The 26,079-nt window shown below is 41.7% G+C and overlaps 1 protein-coding gene across 4 annotated transcripts in view; it reads right to left on the bottom strand.

Annotated features, from left to right (window-relative positions):
- The window catches only part of GRIA1 (glutamate ionotropic receptor AMPA type subunit 1), a 315,034-nt gene that overhangs the window by 239,159 nt on the left and 49,796 nt on the right, over positions 1 to 26,079 (bottom strand). For all 4 annotated transcript variants that reach the window (XM_069763529.1, XM_069763528.1, XM_069763527.1 and 1 more), the window contains exon 2: positions 22,849 to 22,986. In XM_069763529.1, coding sequence (XP_069619630.1) covers positions 22,849 to 22,986 — 138 coding nt within the window. The remainder of the gene's footprint in view (positions 1 to 22,848; positions 22,987 to 26,079) is intronic.

Raw genomic sequence — 26,079 nt, forward strand, 5'->3', positions numbered from 1 at the left:
TGCTTTGGATCATTGTCATGTTGAAAGACCCAGCCACGTTTCATCTTCAATGCCCTTGCTGATGGAAGGAGGTTTGCACTCAAAATCTCACGATACATGGCCCCATTCATTCTTTCATGTACCCGGATCAGTCGTCCTGGCCCCTTTGCAGAGAAACAGCCCCAAAGCATGATGTTTCCACCACCATGCTTTACAGTAGGTATGGTGTTTGATGGATGCAACTCAGTATTCTTTTTCCTCCAAACACAACAAGTTGTGTTTCTACCAAACAGTTCCAGTTTGGTTTCATCAGACCATAGGACATTCTCCCAAAACTCCTCTGGATCATCCAAATGCTCTCTAGCAAACTTCAGACGGGCCTGGACATGTACTAGCTTAAGCAGTGGGACACGTCTGGCACTGCAGGATCTGAGTCCATGGTGGCGTAGTGTGTTACTTATGGTAGGCCTTGTTACATTGGTCCCAGCTCTCTGCAGTTCATTCACTAGGTCCCCCCGCGTGGTTCTGGGATTTTTGCTCACCGTTCTTGTGATCATTCTGACCCCACGGGGTGGGATTTTGCGTGGAGCCCCAGATCGAGGGAGATTATCAGTGGTCTTGTATGTCTTCCATTTTCTAATTATTGCTCCCACTGTTGATTTCTTCACTCCAAGCTGGTTGGCTATTGCAGATTCAGTCTTCCCAGCCTGGTGCAGGGCTACAATTTTGTTTCTGGTGTCCTTTGACAGCTCTTTGGTCTTCACCATAGTGGAGTTTGGAGTCAGACTATTTGAGGATGTGCACAGGTGTCTTTTTATACTGATAACAAGTTTAAACAGGTGCCATTACTACAGGTAATGAGTGGAGGAAAGAGGAGACTCTTAAAGAAGAAGTTACAGGTCTGTGAGAGCCAGAAATCTTGATTGTTTGTTTCTGACCAAATACTTATTTTCCACCATAATATGCAAATAAAATGTTAAAAAAAACAGACAATGTGATTTTCTGGATTTTTTTTCTCAGTTTGTCTCCCATAGTTGAGGTCTACCTATGATGTAAATTACAGACGCCTCTCATCTTTTTAAGTGGTGGAACTTGCACTATTGCTGACTGACTAAATACTTTTTTGCCCCACTGTAGATAATAGATAGATAGATAAATGATATATAATAGATAGATAGATAGATAGATAATAGATAATGGATAGAGAGATAGATACAGAGATAGATAATAGAGAAATAGATAATAGATAGATATACAGTACAGACCAAAAGTTTGGACACACCTTCTCATTTAAAGATTTTTCTGTATTTTCATGACTATGAAAATTGTACATTCACACTGAAGGCATCAAAACTATGAATTAACACATGTGGAATTATATACTTAACAAAAAAGTGTGAAACAACTGAAATTATGTCTTATATTCTAGGTTCTTCAAAGTAGCCACCTTTTGCTTTGATGACTGCTTTGCACACTCTTGGCATTCTCTTGATGAGCTTCAAGAGGTAGTTGTAGATAAAACCAAAAAGTGAAACGGTACACTGTATGTCAGAGCACAATGTGTGTGCCCATCAACCACGACAAGGCGACCTTTCTTTTGACGTACCCTAACCATTTCAATCAGACATGCCTCTTCCAGGCCAAACACGTAAAGGACAGGTAGGATCGAGGATTTTCATCCCGTGAACCTGATGGTATTTCGCTGTACCATGGTGACAAGGATTTATACAGTAGGAGCAAAAGCCAATTATTAAATATACAGTAAATATACCCCATATATTAAGGATATGGCAATCCACTGGGATAAAGCAATAGTTTAGTGGTGGCCTGGCCCGTCGTTTGGCCTGGGCCTCCAATATGTCATAGCTATACTATGAGTAATCATTAAGGGACCAGTATGTCGCACCTGCAGTCGAGTCATTTGGAAAGTGGCTGCTAGGACCAGGCCAAATCCCTTTTATAGATCCAGACACCCTTGGGAAAAGGCATATAGCTCAAGGCTGTATATGTTAGCACTTTGGCTCCATTCAGCCAAAAATTGTAACGGTAGCTGATGATGGAGTAGATGAGGTCCATTTAGGGCTTCATTTATCTTCAGTGACATTTGTGCACAATCAGGACTCATAGACTCCCTTGTTATTGCTTTAAAAAAAAAAAACATCTAAGGGATGGAAGAAATGCTAAAATGCCATATTTCATTCATTTGCCTTGAAGAAGCAAAAGTTGCTTGAAAGGTGCCTGAGATATTGATTTCACATATGTGAGAATATAAAAGTCTACTAGCTGTTCTGTCATCATAGTAGGGGCTCCCCTACCTGGAGTTACCCTGTAATAGTCATTCCAAAGAGTGATCATTCATAACGAGTGGATCTTCCTCCGGAGGACTTGATCACACATTTATTTGAATAATTATAATGTAATACCCTATATCTCCTGCAGTGGCCGCTGTAGGACATGTGTGTGACTCCCTGCAACAGACCTATAGCGATCCCTTGATTGCCAGCAGGTCCTCATTTAACAAACAAGTTGTCCTGATAAAACAAGCCCTTTAACCCATCAGAGACGCATCCTACTGTCGTTTTTGGCGATTTGTTTTTTCCTCTCCCTTCTTCCAAAAGCCATTACCTTTTTATTTTTCTCTCAACACATGAGGTATTGCAGTTTTTAGGATGAGTTGTGGATTTGAATGACAAGACACCATTCCCTTTACCATATAATTTACTAAAATATATGAAAAAAAATTCCAGGATGGGTGAAATGATGAAAAAAATGCATTTCTGTACCTCCATTTTTTTACAGCATTTATTATACAACTAGATGGAGGCTGGATGCTATCACATCGGGAGGGTGGTAATGCCAAGATGGGGGCAGGCTTTGCAGAGTGGAGAATCTCCCCCCCATTTGCTCACCCCCCTATCCACTCTCTCTTTCCCCATGTGCTGACTTCTCCGGTCTGTGCTCCTAATGGCATCCTATGATAATCTAATTACTTTTGCATCAGGGGACTCATGTGCTTGACGCCTAGGCTTATGTGCATTGCTTTTGTCCCAGCAATGCTGTTGCTCTTTGAGAGTCTCATTTGCCCGTTGTCTTCGACGTTGTGCCTTTGCTGCTTTCCTTTCATTGTCATTGGCGTACTTTTTAGGAGGAGCCATGTTGGTGTTGATATTTCCTTTTTAAAGGGGTTTTCCCAGGAACGAAAGTTCATTTTAAAAATTGTCTGTGTCTGACCGTGTACAGAACATGCCACAGTTCCTGGGCAGGGGAGGAAGCAAAAGACAATACTGACATTACAGCAGGAGATCACAGAGGATACATTTTGTGAGGTAAAATATTGTTTAAAAACAGTCAGTGAAATATTTTACCTGACAAAATGAATCCCCTGTGATCCCCTGATGTAATGTCAGTATTGTCTTTTGCTTCCTCCCCTGCCCAGGAGATGTGGGATGCTCCGTACACGGTCAGACACAGACAATTTTTAAAATCAACTTTCATTTGTGGGAAAACCCCTTTAATGTGACCGGCTTCCTCTGCCTGTAGACATGTCGCGCATCTGCCGCCGGGATCAGCCGAATGATTCATTGTGCCTGCGCAGAATTCAGACCGCCGCCATCTTTGTGCAGACAGATAGCGGCGGTCACATTAAAGCTGCCCATGCGCTCCTCCTGTACAACGATGGCGGCAGTCAGTGAATCATTCGGCTGATCCCGGTGGTGGCGTGTTTGCGATAGTGTACCGTGCAAGAGGCTGCGTATGGCGTATACAGTGTGTGGGGTGCATACCGCGTATACAGTGTGTGTGTGGTGCGTACGGCATATACAGTGTGTGTGTGTGTGTGTGTGGTGCGTAAGGCATATACAGTGTGTGTATGGTGTGTACGGCATATACAGTGTGTGCGTGTGTGTGTGGTGCATACGGATACGACATATACAGTGTGCGTTTGTGTGTATGTGTGGTACGTATGGCGTATACAGCATGTGTGTGTATGTGTGTGTGTGGTGCGACAGTGTTCCACTGGTGGTACCGCGCAAGAGGCTGGTACCACCAGCAGTTTCCATTTTGAGACGCCCATCACTTGGGTGTCCCAGTATGGAGGTTGGTGAACTTCCGCCGCTTGTAATTCTGGGATCCGGACACATCTGGACGGAACAGAATGTGAAGACATTACAAGGTAAGTACGGTATATATTAAGATAAAAAGGACCTGGCAGTATGATTCTCTACATTGGTACAATTATGACGATGCAAAACTTGTATAGCTGTTTTATTACTTAAGTGGCTTGAAAAATTAGAATTTGGGGAAAAAATTGGTTTTGATTATTTTTATTGCATTCTTTGGGTAGATGCGGTGACGAAAAAAAAACAGCAATTCTGGCGTTCCAATTAGGGTATTTGCTTTATCGGTTAAATAATTTTTGATTTTTTTTAATTATTTCTCTATTTTTGGGTGGAATAAAGAGGACAATTTTAATTTTTATGTTTTCTTAATTCTTTTTTATATATTTTTTTAAAACTTTTTCTCTATTTTATAATGCCCCCGGGGGACTTGAACCTGGGACTGTTTTAGAGCTTGTACATATATTTCAGTATCAGAGTATACAGTATCGTAAAAATGATGGTCTTCTATGAAGCGCAAACCATAGTTGGTCTTCTATGAAGCTCAAACCATACTTGGTCTTCTATGAAGCCCAAACCATAGCTGGTCTTCTATCAAGCCCAAACCATAGTTGGTCTTCTATGAAGCCCAAGCCATAGCTTGTCTTCTATCAAGCTCAAACCATAGTTGGTCTTCCATGAAGCCCAAACCATAGTTGGTCTTCTATAAAGCCCAAACCATAGTTAGTCTTCTATAAAGCCCAAACCATAGTTAGTCTTCTATGGAGCCAAAACCATGGTTGGTCTTCTGTGAAGCCCAAACCATAGCTGAGCTTCACAGGAGGACCAAGATGCTAAAAATGGGGGATTTAGGCAAGACATCAGCACTCAATAATCACGACTTCGGGACTTGCCATACATTGACAATGATAATTAAGTGGCTGAACAGCAGTGATAGGAGCTGGCTGTTAGAGGTGGATACCAGCCGTATAATACAGTTGGCACCTCCCCTATGTGTAGTAGGGTCAGAGCTTATTCATAATCCCAGATCCGTATTTTTGCTAAAAGGTCACAAATGCCCAATGTACCCTATGTCTAAGGTATATCTGTTTTGCAAAAATATAATGGATGTGAGAAGTCTTTCAAAAAGTTCCAAAACTTCCAACTTTACTTAAGTTTCGACCAGAATTCTAAGGTAGCCTTCGATTTTCCCAGCTAGCTGTATGACGATTTGGCACTTTATCTCCCCATGTAGATGAAGGTAATGATCATGAAATGGCTTGCCTCGGTCCCAAGATGGGGGTACAATAAAAAGGAGATGGAATCTGAAATCTTGATCCCTCTTTGTGGGTTTCTGGCAGCTTATCATGAATTCAGAGGGTGAATAGTCTGATCGTGTCATGATGAAGATTTAATGGCTTCCTGGGCAGCAGAAATATCCAATCCACACAAAACAAACGGCCACCAAAATTGAAAAACGTAAAATAATTGAAAATGATGAAGCACTTAATCTAAAGACTATATGCACTCATATGTATGTATATCTACCCATTCTGAAAATGGGAAATAAATTAGTGATCATGGGGGAAGGGATTTTCTGGAGATCTTGATCCCAGAACATGAATATGGTTGGCGAGAGACATTTGATTGTATTAGTGTATTGCACAGAAGATATATGGTGGATTCATTAGAGAAAAGTCTTAAAGGGTTTTTTTCTATTGTCTAGGAGTTCCTCTGCTAGGACCCTTACCAATCTCAAGAACAGATCTTTGAAGTTCCAAAGACAATGAATGGAGCATGGCCAAGCATATGTACGCCCATAGTCCCATTCACATGAGGCACTTGGGAGCTTTGTTCTCAGAATCGATTGGGTCTTGTGGATAAGTGATAACCTACAAAATTCAGAATAACCCTTTAAGGAGTAGCTAAACTTAATTTTTTTTCAAGAATTTTGACTACCATGGAAAAGTTTTGAAACTTACTTTATTAAGGGAGTTTTTGTTAATTCCTGTAAAATAAATTGCATATAAGAAGTTTCATAGACCCCTAATTTTGCCCCAGTCCATTTGCCTGCCTTAAGCTGCATTATTATCATAACATAACAATTTAGAGTACAGATGATGGCAGTAAGAGTCAGCACCAGTGTCCTCCTTTGAGTGTTCTGCTCTCCTGCTGCAGATTATCTCGAGTATGTGAGGCACAGTTTCTGAGCTGAACCTTTCACTGCCATCATTTGTACTCCAAATTAGTATGTTTTGATATTGTGATGCACCCGTTTCGGGTTCCAGACTTTGCTCTCGTCACCCCGATCTGCTGAACTCTGCTGTGCTCCATGTCAGGCCAACCAATACAAACACCTGTGATTTGGTAATAAGACTTTTAGCATTCCTGAGTCCTGTTTGCCTGCAGCCTCCAGGACCTCTGCTATGTGTTCTTCGTCTCCTGTCTGCCTACTACCTGTTCCTGGGCTCCTGTCTGCTTGCAATCTCACTTTTCCTCTGCTAGCAGTTTCCCGCGTGCCTCGCCTGCCTTTTGCACCTACGCCCAAGGCCCGTATGCCCACCAGGACTTTGGGCTTGGAGGATCCACCTCATCCTGTGAGCCTAACAGATATTGGAGAAAAACAGTAATTTGGAAGCCACTTATATGCATTTTCTTTACAGGTCCCCTAATAAACAGATTTGTAAAGTTTCATAACTTTTCATGCTGGACATAATTATTATTAAAAAGAAAAAAAAAGCTTAGTATTCTGTAAGCTGACCTTACACGTTAGAGAGTTTGGCCAAATGGACAATTGACTGACATTACGTCTGAGGACTCCCCACTGATGATATTGGAGAAAAGCAGTAACTTGGAAGCCACTTACATGCATTTTCTACAGGTCCCCTAATAAACAGATTTGTAAAGTTTCATCATAACTTTTCATGCTGGACATAATTATTATTAAAAAGCAAAAAAAAAAGCTTAGTACTCTGTAAGCTGTAAGCTGGCCGAATGGACAATTGACTGACATTACGTCTGAGGACTCCCCACTGATGATATTAGAGAAAAGCAGTAATTTGGAAGCCACTTACATGCATTTTTTTAAACAGATCCCCTAATAAAGAGATTTGCAACGTTTCATAACTTTTCATGCTGGATATAATTATTATTAAAAAGAAAAAAATAAAGCTTAGTTACTGGCCATAAACGTTAGAAAGGTTGGCCGAATGCACAATTGACTGACGTTACGTCTGGAGACTCCCCATAGATGTCTAGATGAGACAAGAATGCAGAGAACATAAAGAGAAGAGGTCCCATAGCAAAGCAATATACTGTATCTCCCCCTTTTCTCCACTAATAGAACATTCACACTCCGGGGTGGACATATCATTGGTGCACAGGGCAACAAGAGGTAAGGGGGCCCATTTCTACCTCAAAAGAAGGCGTAATTTTTCATTTTTAGGAGTTCTTGGGCTAAAAAGGACAGGGGTCCTTTTCTGTCTGTGTATTCACAGTACGTCTTTCCAAAAATCCACAATTTGTAATTGTCACCTAGGAAATAGAGATGAGCAAATCTCCTAAAATTCCATACAGGCAGATTCATTTTATTTTAGGCTACTTTCACACTAGCGTCGGAATCTCCCCGTCGCAATGCGTCGGGCAGAGATTCCGACGCTAGCGTTTGACGCACTGCACAACGGGTGCAGCGGATGCATTTCTCCGGCGCATCCGCTGCCCCATTGTGAGGTGCAGGGAGGTGGGGGCGGAGTTCCGGCCGCGCATGCGCGGTCGGAAAAAGCGGTCCGTCAGGAGCAAAAAACGTTACATGTAACTGTCCCCAATATTACATGTAACTGTCCCCAATAGACATAAGGAAGGTGTGGAAATGTAAAAAAAAAATCCCTTTTGCTCCCTGGTACTCTTCTCCAGTCTTCTGTACTTCATCGATTATGGTCTCTGTGGTCAACTTGAGGCCTGTGATTGGTCGCATGTGGTCACGTGACTGCATTAGGCCAATCAAAGGCCTTGGAAGGACCTCACGCACCAAAATTGAGAAAGGACCCAAAAAAAGCCTTTTGTTGATTTGATTTGCTCATCTGTATCAAGAAATTCTTTGGTTCGATCTTTTGCATGCAATCCAATAGATAGTAGGGTACGGCTTGCTAGTTTTAATGTCTTCCCAAAATGCGTTACGGAGGAATTATTTCATGTACAAAATACTTATTGAGGAAAAAATAATAAAAATATACAAAATCAGTATTGCTGTCTCTGCTACGTAACATATAATAAAATTATCATGCTGGTATACGGTGAATAATAACATAGAAGAAACCTAAAAAAAAACCTAAAAAAAACAGTGCCAACACTGCCGTTTTATTGTTAACCCTGTCTGTTTAGAAAAAATAAATCCGAAATGACGAATATGAATGTGATAATAATGAAAACCGTAGCTCATCCCCTCGAAAAACAAGCCCCAAAACAGCTATACTGCCTAAAAGAAAAATAATCATTGTTGCCCATAGCAACCAATCAGAGCTCAGCTTTTATTTTACTACTGCTGTTTCAAAAATGAAGGCTGGGTTCTGATTGGTTGCTATGGCTAACAAAGACTTTTTTCTTTTACACGGTTTTGATAAATGAGGCCTATCATTTTTATACAGAATATATCTTGTCACTGTGCAGGAGCAAAGAGAATAGTAACGCCTACTTGTCAATTTAGTCATACATTCCCATGAGGAGCAATACAATTTTTAGATTTCGATTTTTCCTCCATTTCTTCAAAGAGTCATAAATGTTTCCGTCGATTTTTAAGTATTGTATTTTTTTAACATTTTTCTTTTCATTTTTTAGCCTCCCTATGAAAACTGAACCTGTGATCGTTCGATCACTTATACTATATACTATAATATCACAGTATTACAGTATGTAGTGAAATTGCGGTTCTCCAGGAGGACCAAGATGTCAGTTACAAGGGTCTTTAGTAGGGTCCCTCCCAGGTGCTATGGTGGTAACCCATCGGCTCCCCGCGATTGCAAGGGGCAATGTCGTCATTAAAATGCCATTGACAGAGACTGACAGTGGCATTTAATTGGTTAAACGTCGGCGATTGGAGCTACCTATGACAACATTGTATGTCACAGATCATTAAAGAGGTTAAGAAGTTCTACAGAATTGGAAAAAAAGATTGTTGTTTTTTTCTAAAAACATCACCAGAGTTTCCATATTGGATTTCAATTTCTTTGAAGTACATAGGGATAAGCTGCAATACCACATCCAACCTGTGGACCGGAGTGGCGCTGTGTCCAAAGTAAAGCATCCTTTTTTTTTTTAATTCTGGACAACCTTTTTTAATCCAAATCCTGGAGTGGACACCTGGAAATAGTATATTGGAAACATCTATACTTCTCCTTTTCGCATTCACGCCTTATTTTGGCTTAATGCACAAGTGTGACTGAGGCCTAAATATTTCAGTAAAGTCAATTCTGCATTATAAATTTCATTTTGGAATAATGTGCAAGGATCAGAACATAACAACCTTTCTTTCTAACCCTTGTCAGTAGAATGAGCGCTCATATTCTTGAAAACATTCAGGAGCTTCTGTAAATAAAATGCTCATGAATCTTTAATGTGCCCCCAAGGTCGAAATTACCTAATTGCATGCAAAAAGACCAGAATGCTGCAATTTTCAGGAATTCATTTCCTTAAAGAAGCATGACATGAAAATAATGTACTCTTTTACCAACACAATGATGCCCCCTCTATACAGAATGCTTCTCCCCACATATTGATGCCCCCACAGTGCCTCCCACACAATGATTCCCCAAGTGTACCCCTACACAATATGATTCTCCCGACACATCGATGCCCCCACAGTGCCTCCCACACAATGATTTCCCAGTGTACCCCTACACAGTATGATTCTCCCCACACATCGATGCCCCCACAGTGCCTCCCACACAATGATTCCCCAGTGTTCTCCTACACAGTATGCTTCTCCCCACATATTGATGCCCCCACAGTGCCTCCCACACAATGATTACCCAGTGTTCTCCTACACAGTATGCTTCTCCCCACATATTGATGCCCTCACAGTGCCTCACACACAATGATTCTCCAGTGTACCCCTACACAGTATGAGTCTCCCCACACATTGATGCCTGCACATTGCTTCCCACACAATGATTCCCTCAGTGTACCCCTACAAAGTATGCTTCTCCCCACATATTGATGCCCTGACAGTGCCTCCCACACAATGATTCCCCCAGTGTACCCCTACACAGTATGCTTCTCCCCACATAATGATGCAGCAACAGTTGCCAACATGCACAAAATAATTCCCCACAGTGACTCCTCACTGGGGTTGAAATCCTTGGACTGACCATCAGCTCTCCTGACCTGAGCGTAACAACTGTATAGAAATACATTACGCTGTCACGCTCAGGTCAGGAGAAGTGCCGGGCCAGTCTGTGCACTGCGATGCTATACTCGCATGAGAAGTAGAGCCATCTGTCTGCTCCCTAAAAGAGTGACATATCACGACCATCTTGGACAGTCCCCCAAATTTAGGAGTGTCTCTCTGTACTTGTGATAGTTGGAAAGGATGCTGTATCTAAATACCCCACCTTAAGCAAAGTGGCTTAATACCACCCCCTGACACTCAGTACTTCGGCCAAGTGGTTTGGTTGCTATTTTTCCAATGTCAAAACATAGCGTGACTGATCTACGAAAACTGTCGAAAAGATTGACTGCTTTGTTGGCTATAGAATTCAATCTTACAGTTTTCCTTTTACAAGAGCAGTTTAGGAAATTATAGTTGAGTTCTAATTGGATGACATATTCTACATTTACCAAGGACATTTCCATGAAATTGACCATAATAGGTGTGGGGCTTGGAAAAACTCCTTGGGGATGGTGCTTAACATTTCGAATTTTGTTGGGTAGGTGTTGGTGACTATGAAATGATGGCCAAAGGGACCATAGGTCTCTAGCATAGACCCACAGGGTCTTCAAGTGTCACCACAAGGGTCCATCTTTGGGTTTTGGACCAGGGCTCACTTATCAGATTGTACCTAAAACCCCTCATATACATTAGATAGCTATTGGCCGAATCATCGTTTGGCTGACAGCTGTCTCTTCCACATGCCCTCATATGTAGGAATCAGTCCAAGCTACTCCATGTTTTTTTAACAGCCTCTGCCCAACTCCTCTGGCAGTGGCTTATCCCCATACAGAATAGAACAATTGTTCATTGAAATTCAGCATTTTGGATCCTTCAGTCTTCTGACATCTGTTGAATCTGAGAGTTGTGAGACACCCGTTATACACATTAGATGTTTTATCCCATACAGGGTACCTTAAAGGGATTTTTCAGTTGGAAAAAAACGTATCACCTATCAGCAATATAGGCGATAACTTATTAATCTGTAGGGGTCCAATCACTGGGACCGCAGAACGGGGGTTGCTTCTTTCCTTCACTAAGGCGCTCCTGAGTGATCCTCTTGGCTGTTTTTCGGCAGCCCAAAGAGCATGAATGAATCTCTTCAGATAAAAATTCTCTGTTCTGCCAATTGGGGCGGATCCTAGCAATTGGACCCCCGCTAAACAATAAATTAACTTTTCACCTATCCTGTAGATAGGTGACAACTTATTTTCAACAGACAACGCCTTCAAGGCTTGTGACCACCATGAATCCTTATATTAACTGTATAGCAGTATTATTTAGGCATTGTATGTATGTAAAGAGCTGTTATTGCACTGTATATTATTTTTTCAGGGTATGGTGGTGGTGGTGGCACTATATATGATATGGGGGACACACTTTTTGCTGTGTGCACAAACCCTTATAAAAATGTCTACATTTATAGGTTGTTTCCATCTTTTCGTTATATTATTTCCATTTTAGCCGTTTTAAGACCCTGAACAAAAACCCTTGTGTAAACCTTTCATTCCCTTCTTATTACACTGACATGATTGGATTGTCTGCATGCAAATCTTATTTCCCAGACTCCTCCACCACCCCCTTTTCTCTTCTTAGATCATTTGTTTCATTTGAACACTGCAAAGTAATAAGTAATCTAACCTCATTATTTTCGTCTTTTAATACCCTTTAAATGTAATGAGCTTTTTCTATGGAAGGCATCAGAGCAACATCTCTGTGGGAATTTAAGGATGGAGACGAATAATTGAAAAATGATTTTTTTTTTAAATTTCATTGCACTGCTGAAGCACTGCTAGGGATAGTTAAAGGTCTGGCGACACAAGGAAATAAAAACCTTTGTAAAACAAATTAAAAAAACCCCCAACATTTACTGGTAACACATTCTTGGCTGGAGGATGCTGAATTGAGCATTTAAGGCCCGTCATCTCGTTTTGTAAGATAAAGAAGGGCTATGTTGGCTTGGAAATTAATATTAATGACCATAGGATAGATCATCAGTGTTCGACAGTTCAGGTCTGAGCCCAAAACCCATGTCAACCACAATGTCACATATATAGTGTCAAATTGGAGTGCCAAGGGTCCCCCGGTAACATCAACTCCAGGGCCCCACTTTTCAGCTACATGCAAATATGACTTTATCCTCATTGACAAATTTCTGTATCAATAAAATTGGTTGATTGATAAATTATTAAGATGCTTCCTTTGTCTGTATATAGTGAGTCTCCCCCTGACGAAGGCACGCCGCCGAAACGCGCGTAGGGGAAGTGGCACCATTATCTGGGTATTGGTAAGGTATCTTTGTCATTATTACGTAGTATCCTTGATATTTATTGGCAGTATGTGGCGGTCTTGTCATCATTAGTCTCTTTATACTGTGATCTTGTTTCTAATATACAGATGTAGCTATGGTGAAAAAAGTGTTTTGTTATATGTATTATTTCAGACTGTCTTGTTTGGATATATGGGTGTTTTTACCTAGTATAACATCATTACTTTCTGCCATTTACTCATTTGTGTAATTTTGTATTTTTGCCCCCTACCTAATGTGGTGCCACTAAGATCTAGTCTGATTTTTTCCAGACACCAGTGGCTATTTTTATCTTGGTGTATTGTCTTTTTTCTGTATAATAAAATTTATTTTGTTCTATATACGTCTTATTGTGTATATGTTCTCATAGTGAGTCAAGTACCGTATATTGAGCCAGGTACTGCTTATATAAGAGGGTGATGGCAAACTCCTGCACAGCGGCCCACCGGAGAATTGTCCTGTTCTTCTGTGGGCCAGTCCGAACCTGCACAAATACAAGTGTGGCTGTGACTGGTATTCCATGATCCTTATAATGAAACCCTTCCTGATCAGACTGACTTGGATAATCCAAATGGCCAATTTAGATGGGCCAATTTTGTCCCATTAATGAGGGCCAACCAGCTATGTACAAGCCAATCTGCGCTCACTTACTGGCCAGTTTGCCAAATCTGGTGAGCCGAATGATTCTTAAAACAACTTTTTATCTCCATGTAGTCATCAGCTTGCCTCCTGTTCACACAGGGAGAAGTGCTGCTAATAGTGACTGCACCAATGATCCAATCAGATACTGAACGAGCATTTTCCTCATACGTAGGGAGATTAACTGGATGAGTCGATAATCGAGAATGAGCGTTTTGTTTACCCGTTGAAGGATCATCAAGTACATGTTAAAGGAGTTGCCTCATGATGACTGCAGACTTGTGAATCCTCACAGCCCGCAGTGTGCGTGCTGTCAGGATTCTCCGGTGCCGGGTGTAGGCGGACAGTGTAGGTAATTTGCATAAATCTGGTCACGTGCCGACTAGACATGTGCCGACCTCAGTCAATACATGTCTAGTCGGAATGTGGCTAGAAGAATTCAAACTCGACTGCTGCTTCATTCATTCTCTATTGGGCTTCAAAGAGCTGCGCTCAGCTTTTTCCAACATTTCCATAGAGAATCAATGGAGCGGCGGTGGGAGATCCGAACTGTCACTCCATTTTTTTAAAGGGGATAAAAGTGCCCCATTGGGGATAAAAGTTCCCAGTTCTGCTGATAAGTGTAAGTCCCAACGGTTGGACCCCACTTATCAGTAAGAGGACACATTAGGAATATTATTGCCTAAAGGCAATGCTTTCAAAGCTCTGCAAATACTGTAGGTTGGCTACTACTTTTTTTAAATGATGGCCTATCTTTACGATTGACCATCAATATCTAACCGGTTGGGGAACTACACTAGGCACCCCGGCCGATCAGCTGCTACCGGAACCAGCTGGAAGTTCTCAGATGAATACAGAAGTTCCATCAAAACCATAGTGGCCATAGCCAGATAATGCAGAAACACCCCCCTATTTTACTGCGTACCTGGCCATGGGCACTATAGAAATGATGGAGATACTGTGTTCCAGCAGCATCCAAGAAGGTCCAGACTCTGCTGGTGTAAGAAACAGCTGATGGGCAGGGGTGCCTGGGTGTTGGAAATAGCTGATTGGCAGGGGTGCCTAGGTGTTGGAAATAGCTGATCATCAGGGGTGCCTGGGTGTTGGAAATAGCTGATCGGCCAGGTGCCTAGGTGTTGGAAATAGCTGATCAGCAGGGGTGTCTAGATGTTAGAAATAGCTGATCATCAGGGATGCCTGGGTGTTGGAAATAGCTGATCATCAGGGGTGCCTAGGTGTTGGAAATAGCTGATCAGCAAGGGTGTCTAGATGTTAGAAATAGCTGATCATCAGGGATGCCTAGGTGTTGGAAATAGCTGATCGGCAGGGGTGCCTAGGTGTTAGAAATAGCTGATCGGCAGGGGTGCCTAGGTGTTAGAAACAGCTGATCAGCAGAGGTGCCTGGGTGTTAGAAATAGCTGATCGGCAGAGGTGCCTGGGTGATGGAAATAGCTGATTGGCAGGGGCTCTTAGGTGTTGGAAATAGCTGATCATCAGTGGTGTCTAGGTGTTGAAAATAGCTGATCATCAGGGGTGTCTAGATGTTAGAAATAGCTGATCATCAGGGGTGCCTAGGTGTGGAAATAGCTGATCGGCTGGGGAGCCTAGGTGTTGGAAATAGCTGATCGTCAGGGGTGCTTGGGTGTTTGAAATAGCTGATGGGCTGGGGTGCCTGGCTGTTGGAAATAGCTGATCGGCAGGGGTGCCCGGGTGTTGGAAACAGCTGTTCGGCAGGTGTGCCCGGGTGTCGCACCACCGTTGATAAACCGATCCCATATGTATGACGCATATAGTGTTCAATACTTATGAGATCCATTTTTTTGGCGCGCCTAGAAATTATTAGGTGAGTCTCATCCGAAATATGGAAAACAATAGTGAATTTTGCGATTTTATCCAGGTGAACATTTGGTCCATGTGAAAAAACATCTGAACAGCCCAATTGAATAATATTGGTTCAAGTGTTATCCGTACGACGATGTCCGTTTATTCCATGGACAGGACTTGGACCAAAAATACTGCCGCGTGAAGTCATACAGTGATGCTTTCCGATTCAGATATATTGATACCTTCATTGGAAACTGGCTCAGTAAACATATGAGGAGTAATTTTTGAGAATATATGTACTGTACATGTATTCGGAAAAATTAGCACATCAGCTTTCATTTAGACCATGGATCCAGTATGCAAGGGACTAAAATGGAGGCCCCATTGTCTTGATATCCATTTGTCTTTTAGTGGTTTTGTTGGTAAAAAAAAAAAAACACAGAAAAAACACTATTTTCGAAATAAAAAAGAATACATTAAAAATACCAGAAGGTTGGCTGAAACCTGTAACTAAATTTTATTGGGTACATGGGAACAAAGCACTCACCCTACATATCAGGCCTAACTTAAAAAGGCTGGTTTCAGTGTTGGTTTTTTTTGATCTTGACCAACTTCCAAAAAATTCTGCTATATAAGTCTTCCATATACAGTGGGGCAAAAAAGTATTTAGTCAGTCAGCAATAGTGCAAGTTCCACCACTTAAAAAGATGAGAGGCGTCTGTAATTTACATCATAGGTAGACCTCAACTATGGGAGACAAACTGAGAAAAAAAAATCCAGAAAATCACATTGTCTGTTTTTTTAACATTTTATTTGCATATTATGGTGGAAAATAAGTATTTGGTCAGAAACAAAATTTCATCTCAATACTTTGTAATATATCCTTTATTGGCAATGACAGAGGTCAAACGTTTTCTGTAAGTCTTGACAAGGTTGCCACACACTGTTGTTGGTATGTTGGCCCATTCCTCCATGCAGATCTCCTCTAGAGCAGTGATGTTTTTGGCTTTTCGCTTGGCAACACGGACTTTCAACTCCCTCCAAAGGTTTTCTATAGGGTAGAGATCTGGAGACTGGCTAGGCCACTCCAGGACCTTGAAATGCTTCTTACGAAGCCACTCCTTCGTTGCCCTGACGGTGTGCTTTGGATCATTGTCATGTTGAAAGACCCAGCCACGTTTCATCTTCAATGCCCTTGCTGATGGAAGGAGGTTTGCACTCAAAATCTCACGATACATGGCCCCATTCATTCTTTCATGTACCTGGATCAGTCGTCCTGGCCCCTTTGCAGAGAAACAGCCCCAAAGCATGATGTTTCCACCACTATGCTTTACAGTAGGTATGGTGTTTGATGGATGCAACTCAGTATTCTTTTTCCTCCAAACACGACAAGTTGTGTTTCTACCAAACAGTTCCAGTTTGGTTTAATCAGACCATAGGACATTCTCCCAAAACTCCTCTGGATCATCCAAATGCTCTCTAGCAAACTTCAGACGGGCCCGGACATGTACTGGCTTAAGCAGTGGGACACGTCTGGCACTGCAGGATCTGAGTCCATGGTGGCGTAGTGTGTTACTTATGGTAGGCCTTGTTACATTGGTCCCAGCTCTCTGCAGTTCATTCACTAGGTCCCCCCGCGTGGTTCTGGGATTTTTGCTCACCGTTCTTGTGATCATTCTGACCCCACGGGGTGGGATTTTGCGTGGAGCCCCAGATCGAGGGAGATTATCAGTGGTCTTGAATGTCTTCCATTTTCTAATTATTGCTCCCACTGTTGATTTCTTCACTCCAAGCTGGTTGGCTATTGCAGATTCAGTCTTCCCAGCCTGGTGCAGGGCTACAATTTTGTTTCTGGTGTCCTTTGACAGCTCTTTGGTCTTCACCATAGTGGAGTTTGGAGTCAGACTGTTTGAGGGTGTGCACAGGTGTCTTTTTATACTGATAACAAGTTTAAACAGGTGCCATTACTACAGGTAATGAGTGGAGGAAAGAGGAGACTCTTAAAGAAGAAGTTACAGGTCCGTGAGAGCCAGAAATCTTGATTGTTTGTTTCTGACCAAATACTTATTTTCCACCATAATATGCAAAAAAAATGATAAAAAAACAGACAATGTGATTTTCTGGAATTTTTTTTCTCAGTTTGTCTCCCATTGTTGAGGTCTACCTATGATGTAAATTACAGACGCCTCTCATCTTTTTAAGTGGTGGAACTTGCACTATTGCTGACTGACTAAATACTTTTTTGCCCCACTGTATTTAACCTACAAAACTTTATTTGGTCTAGTACATTTTTATTCACGGCTGTTGTATAAAAAAAAAAAAAATGCCACATGGATGATAGTACAAATGAAAAATCGTCCATTTTTTTCTGGGTAAAATTCACCACACGATTTTATTATACAAATTTATTACTAGGTAATTTAGCACTGGTCATGTAGTTAAAAGTAATAAAAAGTGAACATTCTTTAAACTCTACGTCATATACTCATACTTGATTTTTAGGTTGGATCCTGAGCTGTGTGCACCAGTAGCTTGGTCTAAAACAAGGGTTAATTCGTCTTCCATCCAACTTCAGACAATGAGCAATGAATTCAAAAAAACATAAAGTGTGTAGGATGCTATATTATTATGGTAAAGAATAGGCCACAAATAGCGCACATTTTTAGCAGCTCCTACTGGCCTTTCGAGCCAATCAAAAGACTCCTGTCGTGATCCCGGAGCACCCTGCAATTATCCAGTGAAAGAGGCTGTGAGATTACACAGGCATTTGGCATAAGCACACAAGTAATGTTCTAGTTTATAAATAAACCCCCCAAAAAAGAAAAAAAACGTATAAAAAAAAGAGGTGGGGTGTAGAAGGAAAAAAACGTTATCATATGAAGCCAGCCATAAATGCATCATTTGTGGAACGTAATACAATCTAGAATACAGTTACCTAAGAAAATTACAGAAATTCTGAATATTTTTATTTTTAAAATCATTAAGATGTAAAAAAAAAAGCCCACATTACTCCACCAAATTATGGAGCAACATAATCAGTGTCCTGGAAAAAGGAAAGGTCAAGGATAGATCATACGGATTCTTAGGAGATCATTAAGATCATCAAGATTGATAGCAAATGTTGAAACCTAAGTTCAAGATGTGTTGATGCAAAGAGGTTCTGCATGAGATAGGACGTTTTTAGAGAAAATCTTGTCAATAACACAAAGCAAGATGGAAGCTACTGTGAATAACAACTGGCTTGAAGCTTAAGTTTGGCTTAAAGACATTAGTATTTGTTGCTTAACCCTATTGTTTTCGATGGTTCTACAAAAAATCTGATGTCCATAAAGATACAAAGACCTAAGCTACCAAATACTTCCCCCTATCGGGAAAAAATACGGATTTTTCATTAAAAATTTCAACCAAGGATCAACGGGAGCAAAAAAGACCTTCAAGATACAGCAATAAGTTCTTCAGTAAACCGGCACTATTGCATATCCATCTTACATGTTTTGGCCATCACCGCTCTTAAGGAGCAACTTTTGGTTGAATTTTTTTTCCATAAATCAATAATACACATGAGACTAATCAACTTTATAATGTTAACAAAATTCGCTTCATTCTGAACAGATCTTTCATTCTCAAAATTCTCACTTCACGAGTAAAATCTGTCATTAGTGAATACAGATTTTCCCATTAATTAGAGTTGGTGCTCATAAGGTTCTATTGAGAACTGTCTAGCTCCTCCTCCTTCATAGAATTTTACAAACACCAACTGTCAACTTCTATCTCAGTAATGGGGAAATCTGTCTTCATTGAATATGGATTTGACAGACTTTACCCATGAATTGAGAATGAATGACGAGTTCTGGCGGAGAAAGAAGCAGATTTCTCTGGTGAGATATATTACAAAGTTGCCTGTTTTCATGTGTACTAAGGATTTATGAAACAAAAATTGAAAACATTCTTTAATCATATATGAACATTTTTATTACATTGGGGAACGTAGAATAAGCTGTTGACAGACGGTAAAATCCAACTTGCCGAATCCTTCTTGTGCCCGGCATTTGCTGTCAGAAGATATAAAGAAAGCCCTCTACACATTGTATAGTTGACTGAACCTTCAGAATTTTGCAGGTTCCATTGACTACTAGCTAAACTTTATGGCAAAACTTATATAATCTGATCGTTAGAAATACACTGATAGCGGTAATACCCCTAGTCGTTGCCGGTAGTGATCAGCGAATATACTCGTTACTTGAGATTTCCCGAGCACGCTCGGGTGTCCTCCGAGTATGGATCTGCAGCTGGATGATTTACAGCTACTAGCCTGCTTGATTACATGTGGGGATTCCCTAACAACCAGGCAACCCCCACATGTACTTAGCCCTGTCTGATAGCTGTAAATCATTCAGCTGAGGCGATGAAAACTAAATCTCCAAGCACTAAAAAAATACTCGGAGGACACCCAAGCGTGCTCGGGAAATCTCGAGTAATGAGTATATTCACTCATCACTAGTTGCCGGCAATAATGTATTCAGTAACCAGTCAATTTCACATCATGCAAGTCTTCTTATCAACACTAACTTCACTGACCTGAGAACAGAAAAGGAAAAGCCAGCTCATCTCTTTCTCCAAATGCCATATAAATCAGATATTTAAAAAACGATGAACTTTCAAGTTACTATTCAGACCTTTCCTATTGACTAAAGCACTGCAGAACTTCTTCCATACAGATTAAATGACCAGCGGTGTAAAATAAAACCTGTGGTCCCCAACACAAAATCTCCAACAAGGCCCCCAACTATACCAATTATTTAATAGTATTGGTCTTCTCAAATAGGAAAGGAACTTCTGGGCCTCCCTAAGATCCAGAGCCAAAGTACACCCTGCACCCTCTACAGCTATACTCCTGCCATTGAGAACTTCTGATTGATGGGATTGGCCGTGACTACAACCCCTGCACCCACTACAGCTGTACTCCTGCCATTGAAAACTTCTGATTGGTGGGCTTGGCCCGAGACTACAACCCCTGCACCCTCTACAGCTATACTCCTGCCATTGAAAACTTCTGATTGATGGGCTTGGCCCGAGACTACAACCCCTGCACCCACTACAGCTGTACTCCTGCCATTGAAAACTTCTGATTGATGGGCTTGGCCTGCGACTACAACCCCTGCACCCTCTACAGCTATACTCCTGCCATTGAGAACTTCTGATTGGAGGGCTTGGCCTGCGACTACAACCCCATGCACCCTCTACAGCTATACTCCTGCCATTGAGAACTTCTGATTGGAGGGCTTGGCCTGCGACTACAATCCCTGCACCCTCTACAGCTATACTCCTGCCATTGAGAACTTCTGATTGGAGGGCTTGGCCTGCGACTACAATCCCTGCACCCACTACAGCTGTACTCCTGCCATTGAGAACTTCTGATTGATGGGCTTGGCCTGCGACTACAACCCCTGCACCCTCTACAGCTATACTCCTGCCATTGAGAACTTCTGATTGGAGGGCTTGGCCTGCGACTACAATCCCTGCACCCTCTACAGCTATACTCCTGCCATTGAAAACTTCTGATTGGTGGGCTTGGCCCGAGACTACAACCCCTGCACCCTCTACAGCTATACTCCTGCCATTGAGAACGTCTGATTGGTGGGCTTGGCCCGCAACTACAATCACTGCACCCTCTACAGCTATACTCCTGCCATTGAGAACTTCTGATTGGAGGGCTTGGCCTGCGACTACAACCCCTGCACCCTCTACAGCTATACTCCTGCCATTGAGAACTTCTGATTGGAGGGCTTGGCCTGCGACTACAATCCCTGCACCCTCTACAGCTATACTCCTGCCATTGAGAACTTCTGATTGGAGGGCTTGGCCTGCGACTACAATCCCTGCACCCACTACAGCTGTACTCCTGCCATTGAGAACTTCTGATTGATGGGCTTGGCCTGCGACTACAACCCCTGCACCCTCTACAGCTATACTCCTGCCATTGAGAACTTCTGATTGGAGGGCTTGGCCTGCGACTACAATCCCTGCACCCTCTACAGCTATACTCCTGCCATTGAAAACTTCTGATTGGTGGGCTTGGCCCGAGACTACAACCCCTGCACCCTCTACAGCTATACTCCTGCCATTGAGAACGTCTGATTGGTGGGCTTGGCCCGCAACTACAATCACTGCACCCTCTACAGCTATACTCCTGCCATTGAGAACTTTTGATTGGTGGGCTTGGCCTGCAACTATGACCCTTGCAGCCACTATAGCTATACTCCTGCCATTGAAAACTACTGATTGGTGGGCTTGGCCTGCGACTATGACCCTTGCAGCCACTATAGCTATACTCCTGCCATTGAAAACTTCTGATTGATGGGCTTGGTTTGCGACTACGACCCTTGCAGCCACTATAGTCATACCCCTGCCAGTAATGACTTCTGATTGATGGGCTTAGCCCTTCTTTGATAAGCAAATTGTCCCAAAAATCAATTTGCTGCCTATCAATCATCATCTCTCAATTAGCAATTGACCTCCTCAAACTTGTAATATACCTTCAAGATATTATTGAAGGGAATCTGTCAGTAAGGAGCAAGCCTCCAAAATGAACACTCAGGTCATAGAAATTTGAATACCTTGATACTTTGATATCTGCGATCCGATATCTTATTCCAGAGAAATCCACAATTTTGTTAATATGTAAATGAGCTGTTAAAATTTATGGGCTGGACATAGATGTCCATGAGAAATCTGCCTCCAGAGGTTATTGTAAATTAAAGGGGGTGCTCCCAGCGTGAGACATGTAGACCAGAGAGCAGACTGTAAGTCATTACATGTCTCACACTAGTAACTCTCCCTTTTATTTAATATATTCCCTGGAGGAAGATTCTTAGGGAGATCTATGTCCGGCCCATAGATCTTAAGAGATCATCCTCATCTCCTCCTTCTTCATGTTGTCCTATCGATTCTAAGCTTCTAAGAAGTAGGTGATATACAGAACAGTATGGCTGAAAGATCAGACTACATGGGGTTTGTTCGTAGTCTGTTACCATAGAGACACATAGGTTTGAGAAGGAGATGAAAGCACACAATGGTAGGAAATTTTTAATCAAGATTATTTGCAAAATTGCTTCATGTTTTGTTATAGATACAAGGGAGCTATAAAAGTAATTGTTGCAAAAATATGAAATACCCTTTAAATGCATATGCTAATGATGCCTAGTGGCATACAGCAACCGGCGATGAAAAAAAAAAATCACATATAAATTAATCTGGGAATCGGAAAAACTTAAATTAAAAAATACGAGTCTTCTCTATAGTGTTTCTTCTACCTTTAACATTAATTAGCCTTTTCCTGTGGATAAACACAGAACACTCTTTTTTTCTCCTGCTTTTCCATTATCTTTTTCAGCCAAGAGTCTTTTAGTAAATACTTTTTAATTAAGATAAGCGTCTTGCGTTCTGCTACAGAAAACAGCTAAAAAGGATTTGCACCTCTCGTACTCCACACCACAGAAGCGCTAATACACGGCCCCAGAATAAATGGCAGGGAAACATTATAAGATGCTAATCAGCTTAGAACGATTTCTCGCGGTACTTACAGGTGTAGGTCATCTCAAAACTGTCACTGATGTTCACAATATCAATTTGGGGTAACAGCTTTGGGGGTTCCACCAACTGAGATAACGCGAAACGAAAGGCGGCATGTTCCTGTGATTGCTGGTTTGGGAAAAGGCCCCCTATGGAGGAAGAAAATAGAATGACATAGTAAATTCAGAGACTTAGACTTCATAGTACAGATACGATCATTTGCTTGTCACAAGGAATATTTGTTCCGCAATTTGCATAATACAGCCGAACTGGACGAAACGCGTAGGAACACCATGATGACGCCATACTGATCAAGCTACAAATATAGTCAATATACGCCGAAATAACTGCATACATAGTGTAGAATTTGGTATATACCTATCCTAAATACCCCTCTATATAAGCTGCTTAAATGGATCCTGACTGCTGATACATGCTGCCTGATCCACGGCTGCACGATTCCAGCCATATTATGAAAAACCACCAGGGACCTAGCCCCAGTAGTCAGACAGGTGGCTACTTCCCACCTGCTGCCCTTGAGAAATACAGTAGGTCTCTCCCTATAAAGGCATGCAGGGAGAGATCTTGTATTCCAAGACAGTGGGCGGGGAGTGCCACCACCTATCGGACTAGTCTTCTGTGCGGCTTGGTCCATGGTGGCTATTGAACTATGTTCTTCTCTGAAATGCTGCAACTGGAATCGTACAACCACTCTCTGATACATGTTTCTCGTGGATTGGTCAGCATGGTTAAGCTGCCAGGTTCCCTGTAATGCAATGGATCTCTCTATTCACTATTTGGGAAATCCGACTACGGCCAAGCACATTGGAGATAGGTAGGATCCACATCTATTAGATATTTATGGCATATCTTGTGGAGGTCATAAGACAACTCCTTAAAAAGGCTAAAAATCTTAGTCATGCTTGTTAGGTTGAAATACTGCACAGTGTTTAAGGGATTATCCTGAGAAGAGTATAAATGACCTACCCATGGGATTGGTGATACATGTATGATCTCTGAGGGGTCCTACCAATCACTAGAACTTAGTTTCTTCTCGTGGCACCATAGAAGAGAAAGTAGTGGTCCCGAACAAACTTTATTCATTTCTATGGGTCATTGGTAACCACCACTATATTTGGTTAGCCCCATAGACATAGCATGGAGCTGTAGGATGACCACTGCCGGTAAAGGTCAACAGGAGGCGAAGGATCATTGTTCTAGTGATTGTGGTGTCCTATAAATGGATGGGTGATAAAAGAGTAACCCATACACATAGCATAGAGCTACAGGATGACCACCGCTAAGGTGCAACGAGAGGCTCAAGATCAATGCTCTAGTGATCATAGAAATGGATTGGTGATAAAAGATTAACCCTTTTAATTTATAGAAAAATACCTCTTCTATACTCCAAATACATCAAACAAGATGAATGCACTTTCTGGAAAACTAGTATATAAGACTAGGAAAATTAAATTTTTCATGCAAGGTATCCAAAGCTTGTTCAAAGAGTCAACCATCACAACATGGTGTGATGGAGAGTCTCCCTGCTCTTACGGTAAAGAATCGCTGTCTATAATTGTCATGTTGATTAAACTTTCTTTCCTCTTGATGTAGAGAAAGCCCTCTTAGAATGGTTAAAAGTCTAATTAACGAGTACATTACAGCAATTTCTGTCTGGCCATCACTTATCTTGCTGGAAAACCCCAAATAGAAGACCTCTGACATCCCAATTTGACAAGGTAGGGTTCTAGGAGCTTCAATCTTACATGTAGACCATTTACACAAGCCTAAAAAAAGTTCTAACAATATGATAGCTGTCTACGACCATAAGATTGTAATATGACCTTCAGCACGATGTGTTGAAGGTAACAACATTCTAAAGACAAGGTTTTATTGAATGTAGGGTATGGTGAACACTCTAGGAAAGATTGTGACTTTAGGGACCACTTTGAGTGGATTGACACTGCCAGCAGCCACAGTTCTCCTAGATTTCACTAAGATTTGTGTCACTGCAGGGCTCAATTGACTTTGTCATTCATAGTGTTTAGAAAGGACAATAAGAAAAAGGAAAACTGAAAGAGAGAAGATGTTGACCTAAAGCCATTGTTTTCTTTTTCTTAAGGAGCTTGACCTTTGGGGGAATTGCTCACAAATGGAAGATATAAAATCAATTGATCACACAAAGCAGCCCTACTGAAAAATTGCAGAGATCCACTACATCTGAAAATAAGAAAATGAGAGAGGTTGGGGGTATATCACAATTTTGGAAATGGTTTAGGAGGCTTTTTAACTCTCACTGCGTTCCAATTCATCATTATCACAGTTTGACACACACAGAGATGATTGCTAAGATATTTCTGCAAGCTTCCTGCGCACCCACATGGTCACAGCAGATGGCAGACATATCGGGACATGGACAGAGTCATTATGCCAACGAATATATGCATTCACCAGTTATCAGCTTAATCATCCCTGATGTATCTGCTCTGAACTCCATACTTAACTTCCTGTAGCTATTAACGACTAAAATTAATGCATCCCCTGAAAGAAATCTGGTGAACCCGGTACACACGTGGTCAAAATTGTTGGTACCCCTCGTTTAATGACAGAAAAACCCATAATGGTCACATAAATAACTTGAATCTGACAAAAGTAATAATAAATAAAAGATCTATGAAAATGAACAAATGAAAGTCAGACATTGCTTTTTGTGGAGAAATGGGGTCAGTGGGTGCTCTCGTCTGCTGGCCCGGCTGTCTTTAGCAAGACTGCATGGACCACGGCTCATACCAATGAACGCCCGCTCTATGTCCCAGTGGGCAATACACTGCACAGACAACACAGGGTTAAGGTAAAACAGTGTGGCAATACTTTATTGAACCACAGCACACAATAGCAAACAGAACAATCCCAACATGCCTGGAATTGCTTGATTGCATGGGCGCATATAAAATATCATTGCGTCTCCACGTATTTCCAGTATGACATGATGTCAGAGCTCCCAGGGTCGCTACTCCATCTGTGGATGCACGCACAGAGAAGAGGTAACGACAAGCATAGGGAGATGACCAAGAACTGTCCATAGAGTCCATACAAGGTCCAAAGCCAGTTGACACGATGTCAGAGCTCCCAGGGTTGCTACTCCATCTGTGGATGCACGCACAGAGAAGGGGTAACGACAAGCATAGGGAGATAACCAAGAACTGTCCATAGAGTCCATACAAGGTCCAAAGCCAGTTGAC

This window comes from Ranitomeya imitator, chromosome 4, assembly GCF_032444005.1.
Source record: "Ranitomeya imitator isolate aRanImi1 chromosome 4, aRanImi1.pri, whole genome shotgun sequence".
Classification (NCBI taxonomy): Eukaryota; Metazoa; Chordata; class Amphibia; order Anura; family Dendrobatidae; genus Ranitomeya; species Ranitomeya imitator.